The sequence below is a fragment of the Orycteropus afer genome, unplaced genomic scaffold (genome assembly GCF_000298275.1).
Source record: "Orycteropus afer afer isolate SDZICR_OR568_19922 unplaced genomic scaffold, OryAfe1.0 scaffold00002, whole genome shotgun sequence".
NCBI classification, from domain to species: domain Eukaryota; kingdom Metazoa; phylum Chordata; class Mammalia; order Tubulidentata; family Orycteropodidae; genus Orycteropus; species Orycteropus afer.
The window spans coordinates 33,786,266-33,804,956 of NW_006921589.1; the positions used below are offsets into that span (position 1 = coordinate 33,786,266).

Here is an 18,691-nt window from a genome sequence, read left to right on the forward strand (position 1 = left end):
TTACAAAGACTTATGGGTAGAAAAGCCACACTAAGTAATATACTACACTGCAAGTCACTACAATATAGTGCCAAAAAAAGGCATTATTAACTAAGCTTTTTTTTTTTTTTTTTTCTTTTTTGGTTGTTGTTGAGTTCCTCTTGACTTTATAAGCTACAAAACCCAGAAGAATATCAAGAAAACTAATTCAGAACTTGATCCAGGCACCAGTTAATAAATATGGACATTAGGTTATGGAAATAAGGAAAATGAGAGAAAATTCTACATATCAGGGTTCAGGCATGAACAGAGATTTGAAGCAGAGCCAACCCATTCCAGTTCCACTGACAGAGCTCATAGCTCTGTCCTCATAACTAAATGCTCTCAATAGTTCTCTTCTTCTTCTTCTTCGAGAAGCTGAGCTGGAGATTTTAAATAGTTTCCTAGAACAGCTGTAACAAATTATCACAAACATGGTGGCTGAAGCAATAGAAATTAATTCTCTCACAGTTCTAGAGGCCAGGAGTTTGAAATAAAAGTCTCAGCAGGGCCACACTCCCTCTGAAGGCTCTAGGGGAGATGTTCCTTGCCTCTTCCAGCTTCTGGTGGTTTCAGTTTCCTCGGTTTGTGGCAGCACAACTCCAATCCCTGTCCTCGTCTTCACACGGCCTTCTCTCCTACGTCTCTCTGTGTCTTGCATCTCCATCTCCTTTCTCTTATAAGGACATCTGTCATTGGATTTGGGGGGCCAAAGCGACAGCACATAACAATGACTAACAAACAACAATAAAGTCAGGGTGCTCTCATCTCAAGATCCTTAATTTAATTACATCTGCAAAGACCCTATTTCCAATGAGTTCACATTCACAGGTACCAGGGGCTGGGCATAGGACCTCTCTTTTGGGGGGGTTCACAATTCAATCTACTACAGAAGTTATATGGTATTTTTGTATGTTATGAATGGTAGGGATCAACTTCTTCTGAAAAAATATTCCCTAAAGGGATAAGCTGACCTCTCAACTTGAACAACATGTGAGTGGAAAAATTACCCGCATCCCTTTTTTATAACCTTAGAAGGATTTTTCTTTCCTGGAAAAGTAAAATTTTAGGTAATTCCTAAGCTTAGAGACACTAAGCAAACATATCAGTAGACATCTGTGAAGGCTGTGGGAGTTTTCTATGACATATCACTTTAACTATAAAAAAAGGAAAAGAGCATTGAAAAAAATCTTGTGAAAACTTGCTGAATGAGGACTGCCAAAAGATTGAGAAGAATTTCCAAAACTTATCTCTGTCTTATTCTATACCCACTGCCAGAGAGTTGATTCTGACTCATAGCGACCCCCACTGGGTTTCCAAGGTGGTAAATATTTATGAAAGTAGATTGCCTCATTGTCCTACCATGGAGTGCCTGGTGGGTTTGAACCACCAGCCTTCTGGTTAGCAGTCAAGTGCCTTAGGCACTACACTACCAGAGCTCCTGTCAAATTCTATAGTGAAATACAAATTTGGTTATTTTAACTGAAGACATACCACTTTGTTTTTGCAGTCACAGTGATGAACGTACTGGTGAAAGAGCTATTCTCAAATACTTGCTAGTGGTCATTATGGGGCTAAAGATACTATAGAAAAGAATGTTGTCTCCTCAAACCAGTGATTTCTTGAACCTGCGACAAAATGCTTCATAATAAATGCACTGACTGGAGGAAACATGATCACCCTGAGTGCTGACCTTGCTCTAACAATGTAGGTTGTTTTGTATGAAACACACACACATATGCACATAAAGAAAAAACGAGCATTTGTGTGGGAGAGACACTGCTTCCAAAACTTCAGCTTGCAACTCTAATAACTTAAATTCCCTTTCAAGATAATCAATTATCTGAAAACTGGATTAAGCACTGTTGTTGTTGTTGTTATGTGCTGTCGAGTCGCCCCGACTCATAGCGACCCCTCCTTGGGTTTCCGAGGCAGTATCACTACGGAAGTAGGATTGCCCAACCTTCCTTCCGAGGAGTGGCTGGTGGGTTTGAACCGTCAGCCTTCTGGTTAGCAGTCAAGTGCTTTAGCCACTATGCTACCAGATTAAGCACTAGATTATCAATTTTCTCTGTGATAATTTGCATGCCCAACAATTTGTTGCCACTGTTGTTCCTTTCTGAAGAGTTTTCATTGTCAAGGCGATAGTTACTTGGTTGTGTATTTATGAGCAGATGGTTGCAGCTGCCATATTTTAGACAACAAAGAAGAAAAGGAAAGTGGTTTTTAACTTTCAAAATTATGACTTGCAATGGAGTTTTACATATTTCAAGTTTTGAACATAATGAACTTCAAATCTCAAGGTATATACACCAATTTTGATGTTCATTACAACATACTGTAAACTTTTATAACAAAATCCAACAATAAATGCAATGTACTGATGCTTGAAAAACCCTCTTCATATTTTCAAGTTGATAAAACTCTCAAGATCAAGTTGTGTGTGTGTGTGTGTGTGGTTTTTTAAAAATATATATAATGATCTCAAGGAAAAACACATCGAACCTTATCCAGTTTATCAGCAGGATGACATTAGGTGATATCTTTCCAATGTTGTGGAAGAAAACTCCATTTGTAAGTTATGAGGAACTCTGCTCTCTCTAATATTAAGCCTTCATTATTGTTGTTGTTGTTATGTGCCGTCAAGTTGGACCCAACTCATAGCAACCCCTCCTTGGGTTTCCGAGGCAGTATCACTACGGAAGTAGATTGCCCCGTCTTCCTTCCAAGGAGTGGCTGGTGGGTTTGAACGCCAGCCTCCTGGTTAGCAGTCAAGTGCCTTAGGCACTACACTACCAGAGCTCCTAAGCCTTCATTAGGAGAGCTTAAAAATAGTTCTTAGGTTTTTATTTTGTTTCAACTGTAAGATTTACCTTACAGAAAAATAACTTGAATAACAGGGTTTGGGGGAGACTAAATATCTCCACATCCAAACAAAACAAACTTGCAGCCTGAGTTTTTAAAAAGCATCACTACAGTCTCATCACCCTATAGGGACTCCCCGGCTCTGGTGCGGAATGTGGCCTTGGCTGTGCTCCAACTCCACGATGCCAATAGCAGAAACATGTGGCAAGCTGGCCAGCTCGCAGATGGTGCTGGCAAAAGGACACAGTGCAAAACACAAAACCTTCAAGATCAAAACCGCTTTTCTTTAAAATTCCCACTGTATTTCTTTGTTTTTAGTTACAATTCTCCAATGACTTGGAAATTTTAATGAACACTAATGGTGGCTGTGAATTCACCCGAGGGAAGCTTGGTCCAAAAAGCTTGAGAGACAAGTGAGACTGTTGAGATGAAGGACTGACTGACAGCCCAGGCCCTTGAATTTTTTTAAAAAGGTCACTAACCTGGAACTTGAATAAACTCCAGTGATGTCTGGAATGGAGATCTTCTAAAGCACTTTCATACTTGTCTTGAAGGCTAGGATAATGAACAGGATCCTGAAAAGCAGAACAGTTGTAAATACTTAAAAGGTGGTGGGATGACTTTGGAAGGGAGGTTAACACGATTCCTAGTAAGCATCTCTGCTCTGAAGTTGAACATTATGAAGTACCTGCGATATTCAGCACTCTGGAGATATAAGCAGCTCCCTGGTCTCAAGGACATACACTCTGAAGGGTACATAATACAACCTCTATTGTGAAGAGCCAAATGAAAACAGTTTATCACTGACTTCCAACAGCTCCATGTTTCTCATGATTCTCTCACATACTTTCCTAAATTATTTAAGACTTACAAACCATTAATACAGGAAGATGGAAGCTAAGTAAATAAAAAGAACAGGAAGTGAATAATTAAACCAAGAAAATATCAGAGCAAAAGGACACCACTGCAAGGTGCATACAACTCTGTACCACCTGGTCAACCAGTAGAAAGGAAATGCTGTGGCTGCCTGCCTGACCCTGCGTCACACGAGGAAGCATTCCAGGTCTCCAGAAAGAACACTTCTGAGGCCTGAAGGAAATGGCTTTGGTCTTTATGTAAGATTTTGAATGAAAAACCTAATGATCATTTCTTATGATTTAAAAAAACAATTAAGAGAAAATTAAGGTCAACAAAGGCTATTATTTTAAAAGACAGGACGTTGAATCGAAGGTATAAACTATCACTTAATTTACCTAGAAATTGTATTAACTTGCTACTAATTGGGAAACTTGTAACTGGCTTTTCTTTTTCTCTTTTGATTACCTGGTGGCAAGTGGACTGGTACACATTTTCAAGCTTCCATTCTCAAACTTGATACAACCCTTTGGTTCTTAGTTGCTCTCCTCTGTAGTAAGAAAATACCCTCAAGAGCAGTGATAAGAAAGAACTTTGTGTCCCTTATTTAAAGTGATCATACTAATTTCTATACCACATGATGAGTGTTCTTGGACTCCAGTCTAGTTTAGTCAGCTGGTTGCAGCATGGGGTTAATGAGGCCAATATGGTTCAATTTCCCTAAGGAAAATTATTCAGAGAAATGCTGTTAGTCACATACCTTCCTAGCCAACAATCTGGTAATTCTACTTGCTTGCCATAAGGGAGGAGCTCTGGTGGCGTAGTGCCAAACGCAATTGACTGCTAAGCAGAAGGCTGGTGGTTCATACCTACCAGCCACTCCTCGGAAAGAAGGTTGGGCAATCTATTTCCATAGAGATACCGCCTCGGAAACCCAAGGAGGGGTCGCTATGTGTACAACTGACTCAACGGCAGTGCGTTTGGTTTTTGTCATAAGGGAGACTAGGCAAGATAATGCCTGGACTATTACTACTATTGTTAAGAATACTACTAAACAGTCTTCATTCTATCTCTCTGAAGTGCTAGGAACCATATTAAGCCTCTTTATACAAGAGTTCATTTCGCGGTAACCTTGTGGCGTGGCTGCCATCATCTTATAGGTGAGAGAAATGAAGCTGAATCTAGAGAAGAAAGTCAAAAGCATGAAGCTAACCCCTCAACAACGGTGCTTTACTGAGGAAAAATACTTTTGAGTCATTAACAAGTTTTCTTGTTAACAAACTAACAGAGTGGTGTTAAAATCCATAAAACTCTGAGCTCTCCTTGCAATTCTTCTTTGAACACTCACCCCATCAACAGACAGTCTGATATATGAACAACTAGCCCACAAGTTTTTCTTTGTCTCTTGTACTTTATGTTCTATAGACATCTAGCAGGGGATGTTGTCTATACTTTGGGGATCACCATAGCTCCGAGTGCTGGAAAAGCTAATACATGGTCAGTTCCATTTACCATTCTCTTCAAAATCTGTGACACTTCCAGGTAAAACTTGAAGAGGAAGCTGATAATAAGAGTCCGCTTGAATTCCACCTTCCCACCCTGCGCCGAGCCTGGGAGGGAGACTTCGTCCAGAATCAGCCGGCAAGCTGCACCCAGCATCTCTTCATTCCAGGGCCTGTGAGAATCAACAGAGAAGCCTCCTAGTCTCACAGAGTTCATCACTCCACACAGGTCCAGCTAATGTGTAAGGCAAAAATCCCCATTGCTGTTGAGTTGATTCTGACTCATAGTGACCATAGGACAGAGTAGAACCGCCCCCACAGGGTTCCCAAAGCTGTAAATCTTTATAGGAGCAGACTGCCATATTTTTCTCCCCTGGAATGGCTGGTGGGTTCAAACCACCAACCTTTCAGTCAGCAGCTGAGCACTGTGCCACCAGGGCTCCTTCATAAGGCAAATAAGTAGTTTAATGCAGGAAATAGGAGTACGAGCTGTAGAGCCAGGCATCCTGAGTTTAAATCAGGACTCAAGGCCTCATCACTGTCATCAGTAAGAGGGGAGTAAGAGTTGAACCTACCTCACTGAGTTGTCATGAGAAAGAAATGACAACCATGTAAAGTCCTCGGCCCGTAGAAACTGGCCTTCTATCACCAGACCATTTACTGCATACCAGGCTCTGTTTTAAACACCTTTTATTATTCATTCATTCAATCCTCTCAACTGCCCTATGAAGTAGGTATAATTACCCCCCTTTCACAGATGAGGAAATCAAGGTACCATAAGCTGACTGAGGTCAAGTTGAGATTAAGGCCCAGGCAGTGTGGCTCAAGTGTACACTCTGACTCAAGTTTATACCACTACTCGATGTTACTTCTCTGGAATGCTCTAGTCAATGCTCAAGGAATATTAGCTACTGGTATTACCTATAGGTATAACACACGAGTTAAGCTAATGTATTTAGCAATTTATTATGGAATGATTCACATAATCTGCTTTTCATTATGGAAAATTATGATTCTCCCACAATAAAGAATACAATTTTTAGTGTGTACTATTGAAAGAGAGTTGTTTTTTCTTTGTTGTGCACACACACACACACACACATATACAATGTCTGCTTTGGAATTCAGCAAAATCAAGACATATGGAAATATAATCATACATAATCATGAAATCTTTTTGGAAATCCATGCCATTAAATAGAAAGCAACTAAGTGTTTTTCTGCTTGTAGTTACATCTCACCACAGAATGAGCTGCTCCATTATTTGGTGTCTAAGGACATGATGCCATACCTTCCAATGAGTTTCTGACAGGAATTCTTTGCACAGATGGTGGTTGGACCAACGCCTCCATAGGAGATGGATAATTCTCTAATGATGCCATCCCTGTCTCCAAAAAAGACTCTCATCCCCGAATTGACTATCGCTAGTGCATTCTGTTGCCGCTGAGCTTGTCGGAAGGCAGATATGAATTCCCACTGAAAGCAAAAATTAGGTGCTGCATGTAAAAACACACTTGGTACCAAACACGCACTAGGCAGCTTACACGTATGACCTCATCTGAGGCTCCCCACATCATCCATGGTAGGCCTGATCAATCCCATTGTACAGACGAGGAACCTGTCTCACAGTGAGTCCATCTGTAGTTCAAAGTCAGAGTAGATCTTGAAACTGGGATTCAAAGTTGCACCTGTCTGCCTCCAAATCCCCTGTTTTGTCCACTCGATTCTATTACAAATGGTTTTTTGTTTGTATTTTTTCAGCTTCCTTTCAAATCCCAGGATATAGGCAGAAACACAGTTTTCAAGTCTTATTTAGGGAAAGGATTTATGAGATAAGAAATTTGAAAAAAAAGCCTTAGACAGTAACTTAAAGTGAGATGCACAGAGACAGAGAGAAAGAGAGAGAGAGAGAAAGAGAGAGAACGGCAGAGATCATCTCTTGATTCTAGAAATAATAGGGGAGGCATGATACAAGTCAAAGGTAAAACTATTCATAATTCCTTTTAAAATAATGACCTTGTACCATTTCCTGAAAAGAACATAAATCCTCACTACAGGTCTGATAAGCACATTATGATAAATGGAGAAAATATTGAAGTTGTCAAACATTTTATTTTACTTGGATCCATAATCAATGCTCATGGAAGCAGCAGTTAAGAAATGAAATAATGTATTGCCTTGTGAAAATCTGCTGCAAAAGACCTCTTTAAAGTGTTTCAAAGCAAAGATGTCATGTTGTGTACTCAAGCCATGGTGTTTTCAATCACCTCATATGCACGTAAAAGCTGGACAATGAATAAAGGACAGCGAAGAAGAACTGATACATTTGAATTGTGGTATGGCTGAAGAACAGTGAATATACCAAGGACTGCCAGAAGAACAAACAAATCTGTCCTGGAAGAAGTATAGCCAAATGGTCCTTGGAAGCAAGGATGGCAAGACTCAATCTCACACACTTTGGACATGTCACCAGGAGAGACCTGGAGAAGGACTGTGCTTAGTCAAGTGGAGAGTCAGTGAAGAAGAAGACTGTCAATGAGATGGATTGACATGGTGGGTACAACAATGAGCTCAAACATGGCGAAGACTGTGGGAATGGCACAGGACTGGGCAGTGTTTCACTCTGTTATACACAGGGTCACTGTGAGTCAGAACCAACTTGATGGCACGTAACAACAACAACACAACAACCACCACTTCCTGGGCTTTTATCCTCTCTGTAAACACTTAACAGTCTTTCTTAATTCACTATGTGTTAGACTAAACAAGCTGGAGCCGCCCAGACAAAAACAGGAAATTGAAAGAAGGATAATTCTCACCTTCCTGGAGTAAGGGATGTTCACTGAGACCAAGATTTCTTCAGGGTTAAGATCCGCATTGGAGCACTTTCTGAGAAATTGCTCATTTAAAGGAATCTGCCGTTCTCCTTCTGCAGGAAGAAATAATGCTTTCCCTGAAATCTATTTTTTTTATTAAAAAATCAAAGTCCCAAAACCTAAGAAATAATTCTACCAAATACCAGAGGAAACTGATTAGATGGGAGAAATACCCTATAATGGCATCTCCCAATGTTTTTTCCAGTCTAGGCCCTATTTGTTTGTTTTCGTTTCCTTTGCTGGCTTATGAATAAAAATATCTAGCAAAGTAGTCTGGAGTTTCAGGTATAACAGGACCTTAGCAATCCCTAAACAGCACAGTTCACTTTGAGCTTTATAATTAGAGTAGATACTAACATATCTAGTGATACACTGATAAAGCCATTCAACAAACATTTATTGTTTATAGCCAGGGACACTTCTACTTACCAGGGGCACAAAAGCAAGTAAAATAAAAAAATCACCTTTAACGATTTGTGTACTAGTAAAGCACTGTCTTATTTAATTAAACTTCTTTCTAACACCTAAAAAACATTGGTTCTTTAATCAATATTTTGGGAGAGGAACCGTTTAAAGCTATAACAAAACATAATTTGGGATGAAAGTTAAAAACCTTTTAATGTTTATAGTCACATCATAAAACCTGTTTCTCAGAGTACGAATTATTAAAGGATATTACTTAAATTAAAAACTCTGAATGCAAATCTTCCTCCCTAAGAAAAGGTTGTGATTTAGATAATGTGAGGAGTGGGTATTTAATAATGCAGGTCATAGAAAATTAGTCCATATTTTTAAATGGAACAAAAAAATGAAGAAAGAGTAACTAGAACTTCCAAAAATTGCTGAAGGTGCTCTAGTGGCACTGTTGTTAAGACATTTGGCTGCTAATTAAAAGGCTGGTGGTTCGAACCTACCAGCTGCTCCATTGGAGAAAGATGAGGTAGTCTGCTTTTGTAAAGATCTATAACCTTGAAAACCCTATTGGGGCAGTTCTACTCTGCCCTGCAGGGTCACTATGACTCAGAATCACTTGATAGCAGTGGGTTTGGTTTTTGTGAATAATTGCTGAACAAGTTAGAATGAGAGAGAGAAATTACAAGTCCTGAACTTAGTTTCAAGAAAATAATAATAAAGTCAAGTAAATAAATACAGAATGAAATTTGGCCATTGTTCAACCATTATTGCTTTAATTTATAATTTTCTAATGAAATATGAGGTTGAACATCTTTTTATATGCTTATTTACCATCTGTGTGTGTGTGTGTGTGTGTATACACAACCTGATGGCACTTAACACACACTCACACACATATATACCTAAGGGCTTCAAAGAATCATAAATTAAGCACGAGCCTACAGTAAAAGTGGGTGTTGGAACACTGTCTTGAACAAAAGGGCTCAATGTTCTCTCCACTAATTAGGTTGCAACTGGACATTAACCAACACAAGCACGTTCAATGTATGATGACCAGCATAGGAAAATATCTAACACAAAGCGACCAAAGGAAAGACATGAAGAGATGAGGAGAGGAGTATTAAGACCAGATTGCAGATTAGGAGTGTTAATTAAGACCAGACTGACCAACTCTGCCAGCATCCAGAGAGGCAGAGAGAACTACTAGTATTCAGGGAAAAGTCATTTTCAAAATTAGAAAAAGGGAATAGCAGGCATAAAAAGGAAGACCAGGCTCAGTAATGCCCAAACAGGAGCTGTCACTTACCTTCTGACAGTACGTTGAGGGTACAATTGCCCACAGCCAAGAGGGGATTCAGATCTGAATCTAGATGTCTGCTCATGATGTGGCCTCCTAAAGACTTTTTTAAAATAATGAGTCATTTTTACTCCAGTCATGTAATTACCAAGGAGTCTAGGCAGTGGGACGGTTAAGCACTCAGCTGCTAACCAAAAGGTCAGCAGTTCAAAGCCATGAGTGGCTCCACGGGAGAAAATGCCTGACAATCTGCTTCTGTAAAGATTTGTTGTTGTTGTTGTTGTTATATGCCGTCGAGTCGGCCCCGACTCATAGCGACCCCTCCTTGGGTTTCCGAGGCAGTATCACTACGGAAGTAGGATTGCCCAACCTTCCTTCCGAGGAGTGGCTGGTGGGTTTGAACCGCCAGCCTTCTGGTTAGCAGTCAAGTGCCTTAGCCACTATGCTACCAGAGCTCCCAAGCCCAGGAAACCCTATGGGGCAGCTCTACTCTGTCACATGGGATCACCATGGGTCAGAAATTGACTCAAGGGCACCTAACAACAATAACAACAGGGCAATTACCAAAAGTGCTGGCATAAGTATGAAGCAAGGCTCTGGGACACTATTCTTTTTGTCCATTCCAAAAGAATGACAATGTTGTGATTCACCAGGAGCAGTCACCCAAGGGACACCCACCAGAGAGTTTAATGTCACCAAATACATACAGCCATGTTTCTGATCTGTGACCCAGCCAGAGTTTCCAAATGCTTCAAGAGAGCCTGATACAGCTGTGTCTTCTCCTTTGGAACCTTCTGTATCACATCAGCCAGGATGTCCTTCACCTGAGCCAGACTGAGGCCGGCACCTAAGGTCAGCCCTGAAAGGATGTGGAAGTAACACAGTGCAATCACTACTGACCTGGAAATGTCAGTTAGATCAGAATTGCAAAGATAGAATCTTTACACTGGATATCACATTGTCCTGCTTATCGGTGCTGACGATGGTGGTGGAGGTGATAGAGGTGATGGAGGTTAAGTTCCATCAACACTCACTGTGCCAAGCATTATGCCAAATGCTTTATAGAATCTCCTTGAATCCTCACTAACCTATAAGGTATTAATAGTCCTACTTCACAGATGAACAAACTGAGATCTAGTTAAGTAACTTGCCTAATTTTGTACAGCCATTTTATGGCAAAGGAGCCCTGTTGGCGCAGTGGTTAAGCGCTGTATTATTAACTGAAAGGTTGGGAGAAAGATGTGGTACTCTGCTTCTGTAAAGATTACAGTCTTGGAAATGCTATGGGGTAGCTCTACTCTGTCTTATAGGGTCACTATGAGTTGGAATTGACTTCACAGCAGTGGGTTTTTGGTTATTTTATGGCATAGTCAAGAATTAGATGCTACTATCTACATGGGACAGGAGCTCTGTTGGCGTAGTGCCTAAGGCATTTGACTGCTAACCAGAAGGCTGGAGGTTCAAACCCACCAGTCACTCCTCAGAAGGAAGGTTGGGCAATCTACTTCCATAGTGATAATGCCTTGGAAACCCAAGGAGGGGTTGCTATGAGTTGGGTCCGACTCCACGGCATGTAACAACAACAGTGATACCACTTTGGAAACCCAAGGAGGAGTTGCTATGAGTCGGATCTGACTCCACGGCAGTGGGTTTTTTCTTTTTTAATCTACATGGGATCAGATTGACAACAGAAACTGAAAGGATTAGATAGGAACCTTAAGGGGCAGTGCATTTATGTTAAAAGGGGAAGAATAACTCAGAAAAGGTGGGTGGGAATGGATGCACAACTCGAAGAATGTAATCAATGTCACTAAACAGTAACTGTAGAAGCTGCTGAATTAGTGTGCGTTTTGCTGTGTACAGTCTCAACAGCCACAAAATAAATTTAAAAAAAATTAGCCTCTAGACCCTACACTCCAAACCCACATGTAATTGCCTTTCATTGTCATTAAATCCATTTCTCTTGCAAATGGAAAAGCCAGTCTGTAAGCTGCTTATTATATAAACTTGGCTTTGCTTACTATTGCTTTTTGAGAGCAAAGAATATATTCTATTCATCTTTATCTTCTATCTAGCATCTAGCACAGTCCCCTTCCTTTAGTAACTGATACATTTCTCTGAAATTATAGTCACAAAGCATTCTTCAGCAAAAATCCGACAATTTGTATCTAGCATGATGATAGAGAATTCTCCCTCAAACCTCCTTCCACAATGTTATCATTCATACAAGAAGAGAATCTCTCTGTATATTATAATTAGGAATTATTCCTTTTCTACTTGTCAGCTGAGTCAGGGAAATAAATTGATCGGTGCATTTTAGCTAACAAAACAATGACCTTAAGAACTCACCATTATATGTATGTTTCATAACACTCAGTTCTTCAATTCCATCAGGAGAAATAATAATTGGGTGAAAGATGCCTTTAAATTTCACTTCAGGTCCTAAAGGATTAGGAAAAAAAAAAAAGAAGGCTGGGATAAATGGGCACTTACTGACTTTTTAAGAAAAGCAATACACTTTATTTTTTAGAGTGTTTTTAGGTTTACAGAAAAAATTGTACAGGAAATAGAGTTCCCATATTCTCCCTCTTCCTCTGTATACTGTTTCTCCTACAATTAATATTGTGGTTAATGCAGGACACTTGTTACAACTGAAGAATTAACATGGATACTATTACTATTAACTAAAGCTCCTAGTTTGCATTACAGTTCACTCTGTGGTGTCTGGTCTTATGGGTTTTGACAAATGCATAGTATCGTGTGTCTACCACTACGATATCATGCAAAATAGTTTCATTGCCCTTAAAATGTCCTGTACTTCATTTATTCATCCCTTCCTTACCTCCCTGTATTCCTGGAAAGCACTTTTTATTTTTTTAATTTACTCTCTCTTCTGCCTTTTCCAGAATGTCATATAGCTGGAATTAGACTACATGTCGCATTTTCAGACTGGCTTCTTTCACTTAGCAGTAAGCATTTAAAGTTCCTCTAGGTCTTTTTGTAGCTTAATAGCGCACTCTTTTCATCATTGAATAATACTCCATTGTATGGATGTACCACAGTGTGCTTATTCATTAACCTACCAAAAATCATCTTGGTTACTTCTCATTTTTGGCAAATAAGAATAGAGTTTCTATAAACATTTGCATGCGGGTTTTTGTGTGGACATTAAGTTTTCAACTTATGTGGGTAAATACCTAGGAATAAAATTGCTGGATTGTATGGTAAGCCTTTGTTAGCTTTGTAAGATATTGCCAGACTATCTTCCAATGTAGCTGTACTATTTTGCATTCTTATCAGCAGTGAATGAGAGTTCTTGTTGTTCCACATCTTTGTCAGCATTTGGTGTTATCCGAGTTCTGGACTTTAGCCATTTAATAATAGGTGTCTAGTGGTAACTCATTATTGTTTTAACTTGTAATTCCCTAATGAAATATGATGTTGGGCATTTTTTATAATTATTTGACATCTGAATATCTTTTTTGGTGAGACATCTGTTCAGATCTTTTGCTCACTTTTAAATTGGATTGTTATTGTTGAGTTTTAAGAGTTCATTATATATCTTGGATGCAAATTCTTTATCAGACATGTGGTTTGTAAATATTTTCTCTCAGTATGTGGCTTGTCTTTTCATTCTCTTACCTTACTGCCTTTTTAATTTTGAAGTTGTGGTTCAAGTGGTGTCTTTAAATATATAACATTTATGTACCTTTCCAACAGTCTGTTTATTGCCAAATCATATACAGAGAGACAGAGACAGACAGATGGAATGGCTGGATGGATTTTCATTGAGCTTGGGAGACTTTTTGGCATTGCCAGCCTTAACACTTGGGCCATGTGGGATAGACAAAATTCTCTTTTGGAATATCTACGGGGCTCCTCAAAGAGGTAGGCAGTCAAACCGAGCCTACACTGAGTCTAACAGGCAGACCCTGTACCTACAGTTTAAGAAAAACTTCTAATACCTCCTGAGATGACACAGAAAAGAAACAAAGAGCAGTATCAAATACAAGTCTAAGATCAAGCCCCAAATGAAAAGACGGGGAGCCTTCATTGTAACTGCTGCTGTGGATTTGTCGTGGAGCAGCCCTCTTGGGCGCCTGTCTGAGCACTGCTCCAGTGCAGGACAATACGGATTGAGTTATCTGAATGACCTAGAAAGTGTCTAATGGATTAAATGCTATTTCAGGCTGCTTTTCCTGAAAGCATCCGATATGTGAGGTGTTTCCCCCCAATCCAATCCCTTCCTTCGGTTTCCCCATAAAATGCTCTGGGATCCTACATACCCACAGAGGTGTTCCCCATCACAACGGGAGCCTGAGGATACTTGACTTTAGCTTCCAGAAGTTCCTTCAGGGTCACTGGGGAGATCCATGTCATTCTCTCTCCACCAAAAACCCTGGTCCTTTGTGGTTGTTTCTCAGCTATCATCTATTGAAAAAGGAATAGGGATTCAAGATCATGGTGTGACATTTTCAGCTGTTCTACTCTGTTATTGTATAAGTTATTGTTGTTGTTGTTGTGTGTTGTTGAGTCCACTCCAACTCCTAGTGACCCTATAAGACAGAGCAGAACTGCCCCATGGGGTGTCTTTGTGGGAGCAGATTGCCAGGACTTTTCTCCTATGGAGTAGCTGGTGGGTATGAACTACCAGCCTTTTGGTTAGCAGTCCAGTGTTCAACCATTATGCCACAAGGGCTCCTATTATAGAAACAGAGAAAGAAAATACAGTACTTTAAAAAAAAAAAAAAAAAAAACACCCTAAAGTTGAACTTTACTAGAAGTCAGAGCACAGGGTAAGAGTATAACACAAATAAATATTTCCTCTGGGGACTCTCCCAATCAATCTCCCCTTGGAATTATTACATTTCAGATGAATTCACTTATTTTCACTTATTGGCCATATCATTCTATGGAAGAATAAGCTTCAGCAAAGCCGGACAAAACATATCTACATCTGCAAATGCTGCGATGTCACTTCATGACTTTTTTATTGCTTTTTCTGTTGCTTTTTACAGTCAACTCAACTGTCCCCTCCTGGTGAGTGGTGACTGCACCCTCATCCCTCCACCTCTGCCTCAGGCTCATACTCTTTAGACCCTGGACTAAGGAGACAGATGGATATTATCTATTCTCCAATCAGCTTTTGAGAGGATCCACAAGCAACACCCTTCTTGGTGTTTCACCATGGATTCCTCTAGGGCAAGCCCAAAGGTGCATCACTTACCATTAGCTCAGGAGGAAATATCAATTCCTGGGTTGGGTCCAATGGCAGGAACTCCTCTTCTGAGAAGAGTGTTTGACTTGCCTTAAAAAAGAAAGTATCAGAAGCAGATAGATAAACAAATAACAGACAAACCACCCAGCTGTCCAACCACATCCCTGAGCTCTACGTCAAGGGCTCTAACACAGATCTGGTCATGAGCAGCTCAGCGCAGATGCCAATGGGCCTCCAAAGCCTATATAACTCTACACATTTCTTTGGAGTCTGGGGATGTCAGAGGAGGCTGGCAGGCAGCATTACCCAACACAGCTGAGAAGATTTTCTGGAATTTCCATTCTCCTATAATTATACTTCCACCACTCGTCTGTCAGTTTGTCATACTTTGGTGGCTTGTGTGTTGCTGTGATGCTGGAGCCTATACAACCAATATTTCAAACACCAGCAGGGTCACCCATAGTGGGCAGGTTTCAGTGGAGCTTCCAGACTAAGATAGACTTGGAAGAAGGAAGGGGCCATCCACTTCTCAAAGAATTGACCAGTGAAAACCTTATGAATAGCAGTGAAACACTGTCTGATATAGTAATGAAAACTTTGAATAGCCCTGAAACAATGTCTGATATAGTGCAGAAGATGAGCCCCTCAGGTCATAAGGCACTCAAAATACAACCAGGGAAGAGCTGCCTCCTCAGAGTAGAGCCAACCTTAATCATGTAGATGGAGTAAAGCTTTTGGGTTCTCCAGTTGCTGATGTGGCACAACTCAAAATGGGAAGAAATAGCTGCAAACATCCATTAATAATCAGAATATAGAATGTACAAAGTATGAATCTAGGAAAACTGGAAGTTGTCAAAAATGAAATGGAATGCAAAAGGTTAGTATCAGCATTAATAAGCTGAAATGGACTGGTTTTGGCCATTTTGAATCAGACAACCATATGATCTATTATACTAGGAATGACAAATTGAAAAGGAATGGCATGGCATTCATCATCCCAAAGACTGTTTCAACACCTATCCTGAAGTACAATTCTGTCAGTGATAGGATAATATCCATACACCTAAAAGGAAGACCAATTAATACTACTATTATTCAAATTTATACACCAACCACCAAAGCCAAAGATAAGGAAATTGAAGATTTTTCCCAACTTCTGTAGTCTGAAATTGACTAAAAATATAAGCAAGGTGTGTTGATTTTCACTGGTGATTGGGTTGCAAAAGTTAAAAAAACAAAGAAGAATCACTGGTAGTTGGAAAATGTGGCCTTGGTGATAGAAATAATGCTAGATATTGCATGATAGAATTTTGCAAGACCAAAAACTTATTCATTGCAAATACCTTTTTTTTCAACAACACAAATGGCAGTTATACACGTGGACTTTGCCAGATGGAGTACACAGGAATCAGATCGACTATGTCTGTGGAAAGAGGCGATGGAACAGTTCATTATCTTCAGCCAATACAAGGCCAGGAGCTGACTGTGGAACAGACCATCAGTTGCTTATGTGCAAGTTCAAATTGAAGCTGAAGACAATTAAAACAAGTCCACGAGAGCCAAAATATGACCTTGATTATATCCCTCCTGAATTTAGAGACCATCTAAAGAATAGATTTGATGTATTGAATACCAATGACAAAAACCAGAGGAATTGTGGGATGGCATCAAGAACAGCATCTCTGAAGAAAGCACAGAAAAGGAAGAAAAGACCAAAATGGATGTCAGAAGAGACTCTGAAACTTGCCTTTGAACTGAGAGTTGCTAAAGTATAAGGAAGATATGACAAGATAAAAGCACTGAACAGAAGATTTCAAAGAGCAGCTTGAGAAGACAAAGTCAATTATAATAATGAAATGGTTTTAAATCAGGAAGGGAGTGTGTCAGGGCTGCATCCTTTCACCATACTTATTCAATCTGTATGCTGACCACATTAATCTGAGAAGCTGGACTATAGAAGAAGAATGTGGCATCAGGATTGGAGGAAGCCTCATTAACAACTTGGGATATGCAGATGACACAATTTTGCTTGCTGAAAGTGAGGATAGACTCAAAGTACTTACTGATGAAGATTAAAGACTTCAGTCTGCAGTATGGCTTACATCTCAACATAAAGAAAACGAAAATCCTTACAACTGGACCAATAAGCAGTATCACAATAAACGGAGAAAAGAATGAAGTTGTTAAAGATTTCATGTTACTTTGTTCCATAATCAACACCAATGGAAGCAGCAGTCAAGACATCAGAGGATGTATTGCATTGGGCAAATCTGCTGCAAAAGACCTCTTTCAAGTGCTGAAAAGCAAAGATGTCTCCTTGAAGATTAAGGTGCGCCTAACCCAAGCCATGGTCATTCCAATCGCCTCATATGTATGTGAGAACTGGACAATGAACAAGGAAGACAGAAGAGTTGATGCTCTTGAATTGTGATGTTGGTGGAGAATCCTAAAAGTACCATGGACTGCCAATAGAGCCAACAAATCTGTCCTGGAAGAAGTGCAGCCAGAATGTTCCTTGGAAGTGAGGATGGCCAGACTTCATCTCACTTACTTTGGTCATATTGTCAGAAGGGACCATTCCCTGGAGAAGGATCATGCTTGGAAAAGTGGAGGGTCAATGAAAAAGGGGAAGGCCGTCAACCAGATGGACTGACATGGTGGCTGCAACAATGGGCTCAAGTATAGCAAGGATTGTGAGGTTGGCACAGGACTGGGCAGTGTTTCATTCTGATGTACACAGGGTCACTCACTATGAGTCGGAGCTGACTCAACGGCACCTAACAACAAAAACAATAACTATACTTTGCCTGCCCTTCCATCTCCCTCCACTTTACTTCTGGTCCTTTAAAAAGGACTGGACAAAACCTTTTTAAAATTAAGGCATAAGAGATCAGCATACTTTCTCTCCCATAGATGACTATTTGAATAGGAGTAATATCTGTAATGAAGGACAAGTTGCTAGGATAGATGATGATGATGATGATGATGATGATGATGATGATGATTTTGAGTGAGAATGGAAGAATGTTGACTTGCCTCAAATTAGTGAACTTGCACAACCACTTATTCTTCCTAAGAGTCAGTTGGTGTCCTGAGAGAACCTTATAAAAAGCTCACATTTCACTGACCTTTCTCCCTTCCTCAAATTCAGGTAATTCATTTATTTCTTGATCCAAACAGCAAACTCCATTTTCTTTACTTTGACAGCAGCCAGTACTCTAATGAGTGGGGGAAAAAAAAAATCACTAAGAATTTACTGCTGATTCTATTAAATATTAATGTTTCAGTATTAAATAAAGTGACCATCAGTTGAAACATCATACAGAATCAATATTGTTAGATGCCATGAAAGAAATTTTTATTATTTGTACTTAAATATAGTCAAACTAACTTCTAATAAAAGAATTAGAGCTAATAAGAAATTCTGAATACAGGGTTTATTAAATAAATTAAAATATGTAAAGATCTTATAACATAGCCTTGCATATAATAGATACTAAATCTAACAAGTATTAATTACTAGTATTAATATTTTAAATATAAATAACCACCAGCCTTCTGGTTCCAAACCAAACCAAACGCACTGTCGTCAAGTTGGATCCGACTCATAGCAACCCCTTCTTGGGTTTCTGAGGCAGTATCACTA

General features: G+C 39.7%; 1 protein-coding gene across 1 annotated transcript in view; it reads right to left on the reverse strand.

Moving 5' to 3' along the window:
• LOC103192306 (aldehyde oxidase) overlaps nucleotides 1-18,691 on the reverse strand; it is a 92,429-nt gene that overhangs the window by 54,433 nt on the left and 19,305 nt on the right. The window contains exons 7-16 of the mRNA XM_042783586.1: nucleotides 18,174-18,263; nucleotides 15,055-15,135; nucleotides 14,114-14,258; nucleotides 12,177-12,269; nucleotides 10,535-10,686; nucleotides 9,837-9,930; nucleotides 8,060-8,169; nucleotides 6,532-6,716; nucleotides 5,251-5,413; nucleotides 3,366-3,458 (exon numbers count right to left, since the gene is read on the reverse strand). Of these exons, the coding sequence (XP_042639520.1) occupies nucleotides 3,366-3,458; nucleotides 5,251-5,413; nucleotides 6,532-6,716; nucleotides 8,060-8,169; nucleotides 9,837-9,930; nucleotides 10,535-10,686; nucleotides 12,177-12,269; nucleotides 14,114-14,258; nucleotides 15,055-15,135; nucleotides 18,174-18,263 (1,206 nt within the window). The remainder of the gene's footprint in view (nucleotides 1-3,365; nucleotides 3,459-5,250; nucleotides 5,414-6,531; nucleotides 6,717-8,059; nucleotides 8,170-9,836; nucleotides 9,931-10,534; nucleotides 10,687-12,176; nucleotides 12,270-14,113; nucleotides 14,259-15,054; nucleotides 15,136-18,173; nucleotides 18,264-18,691) is intronic.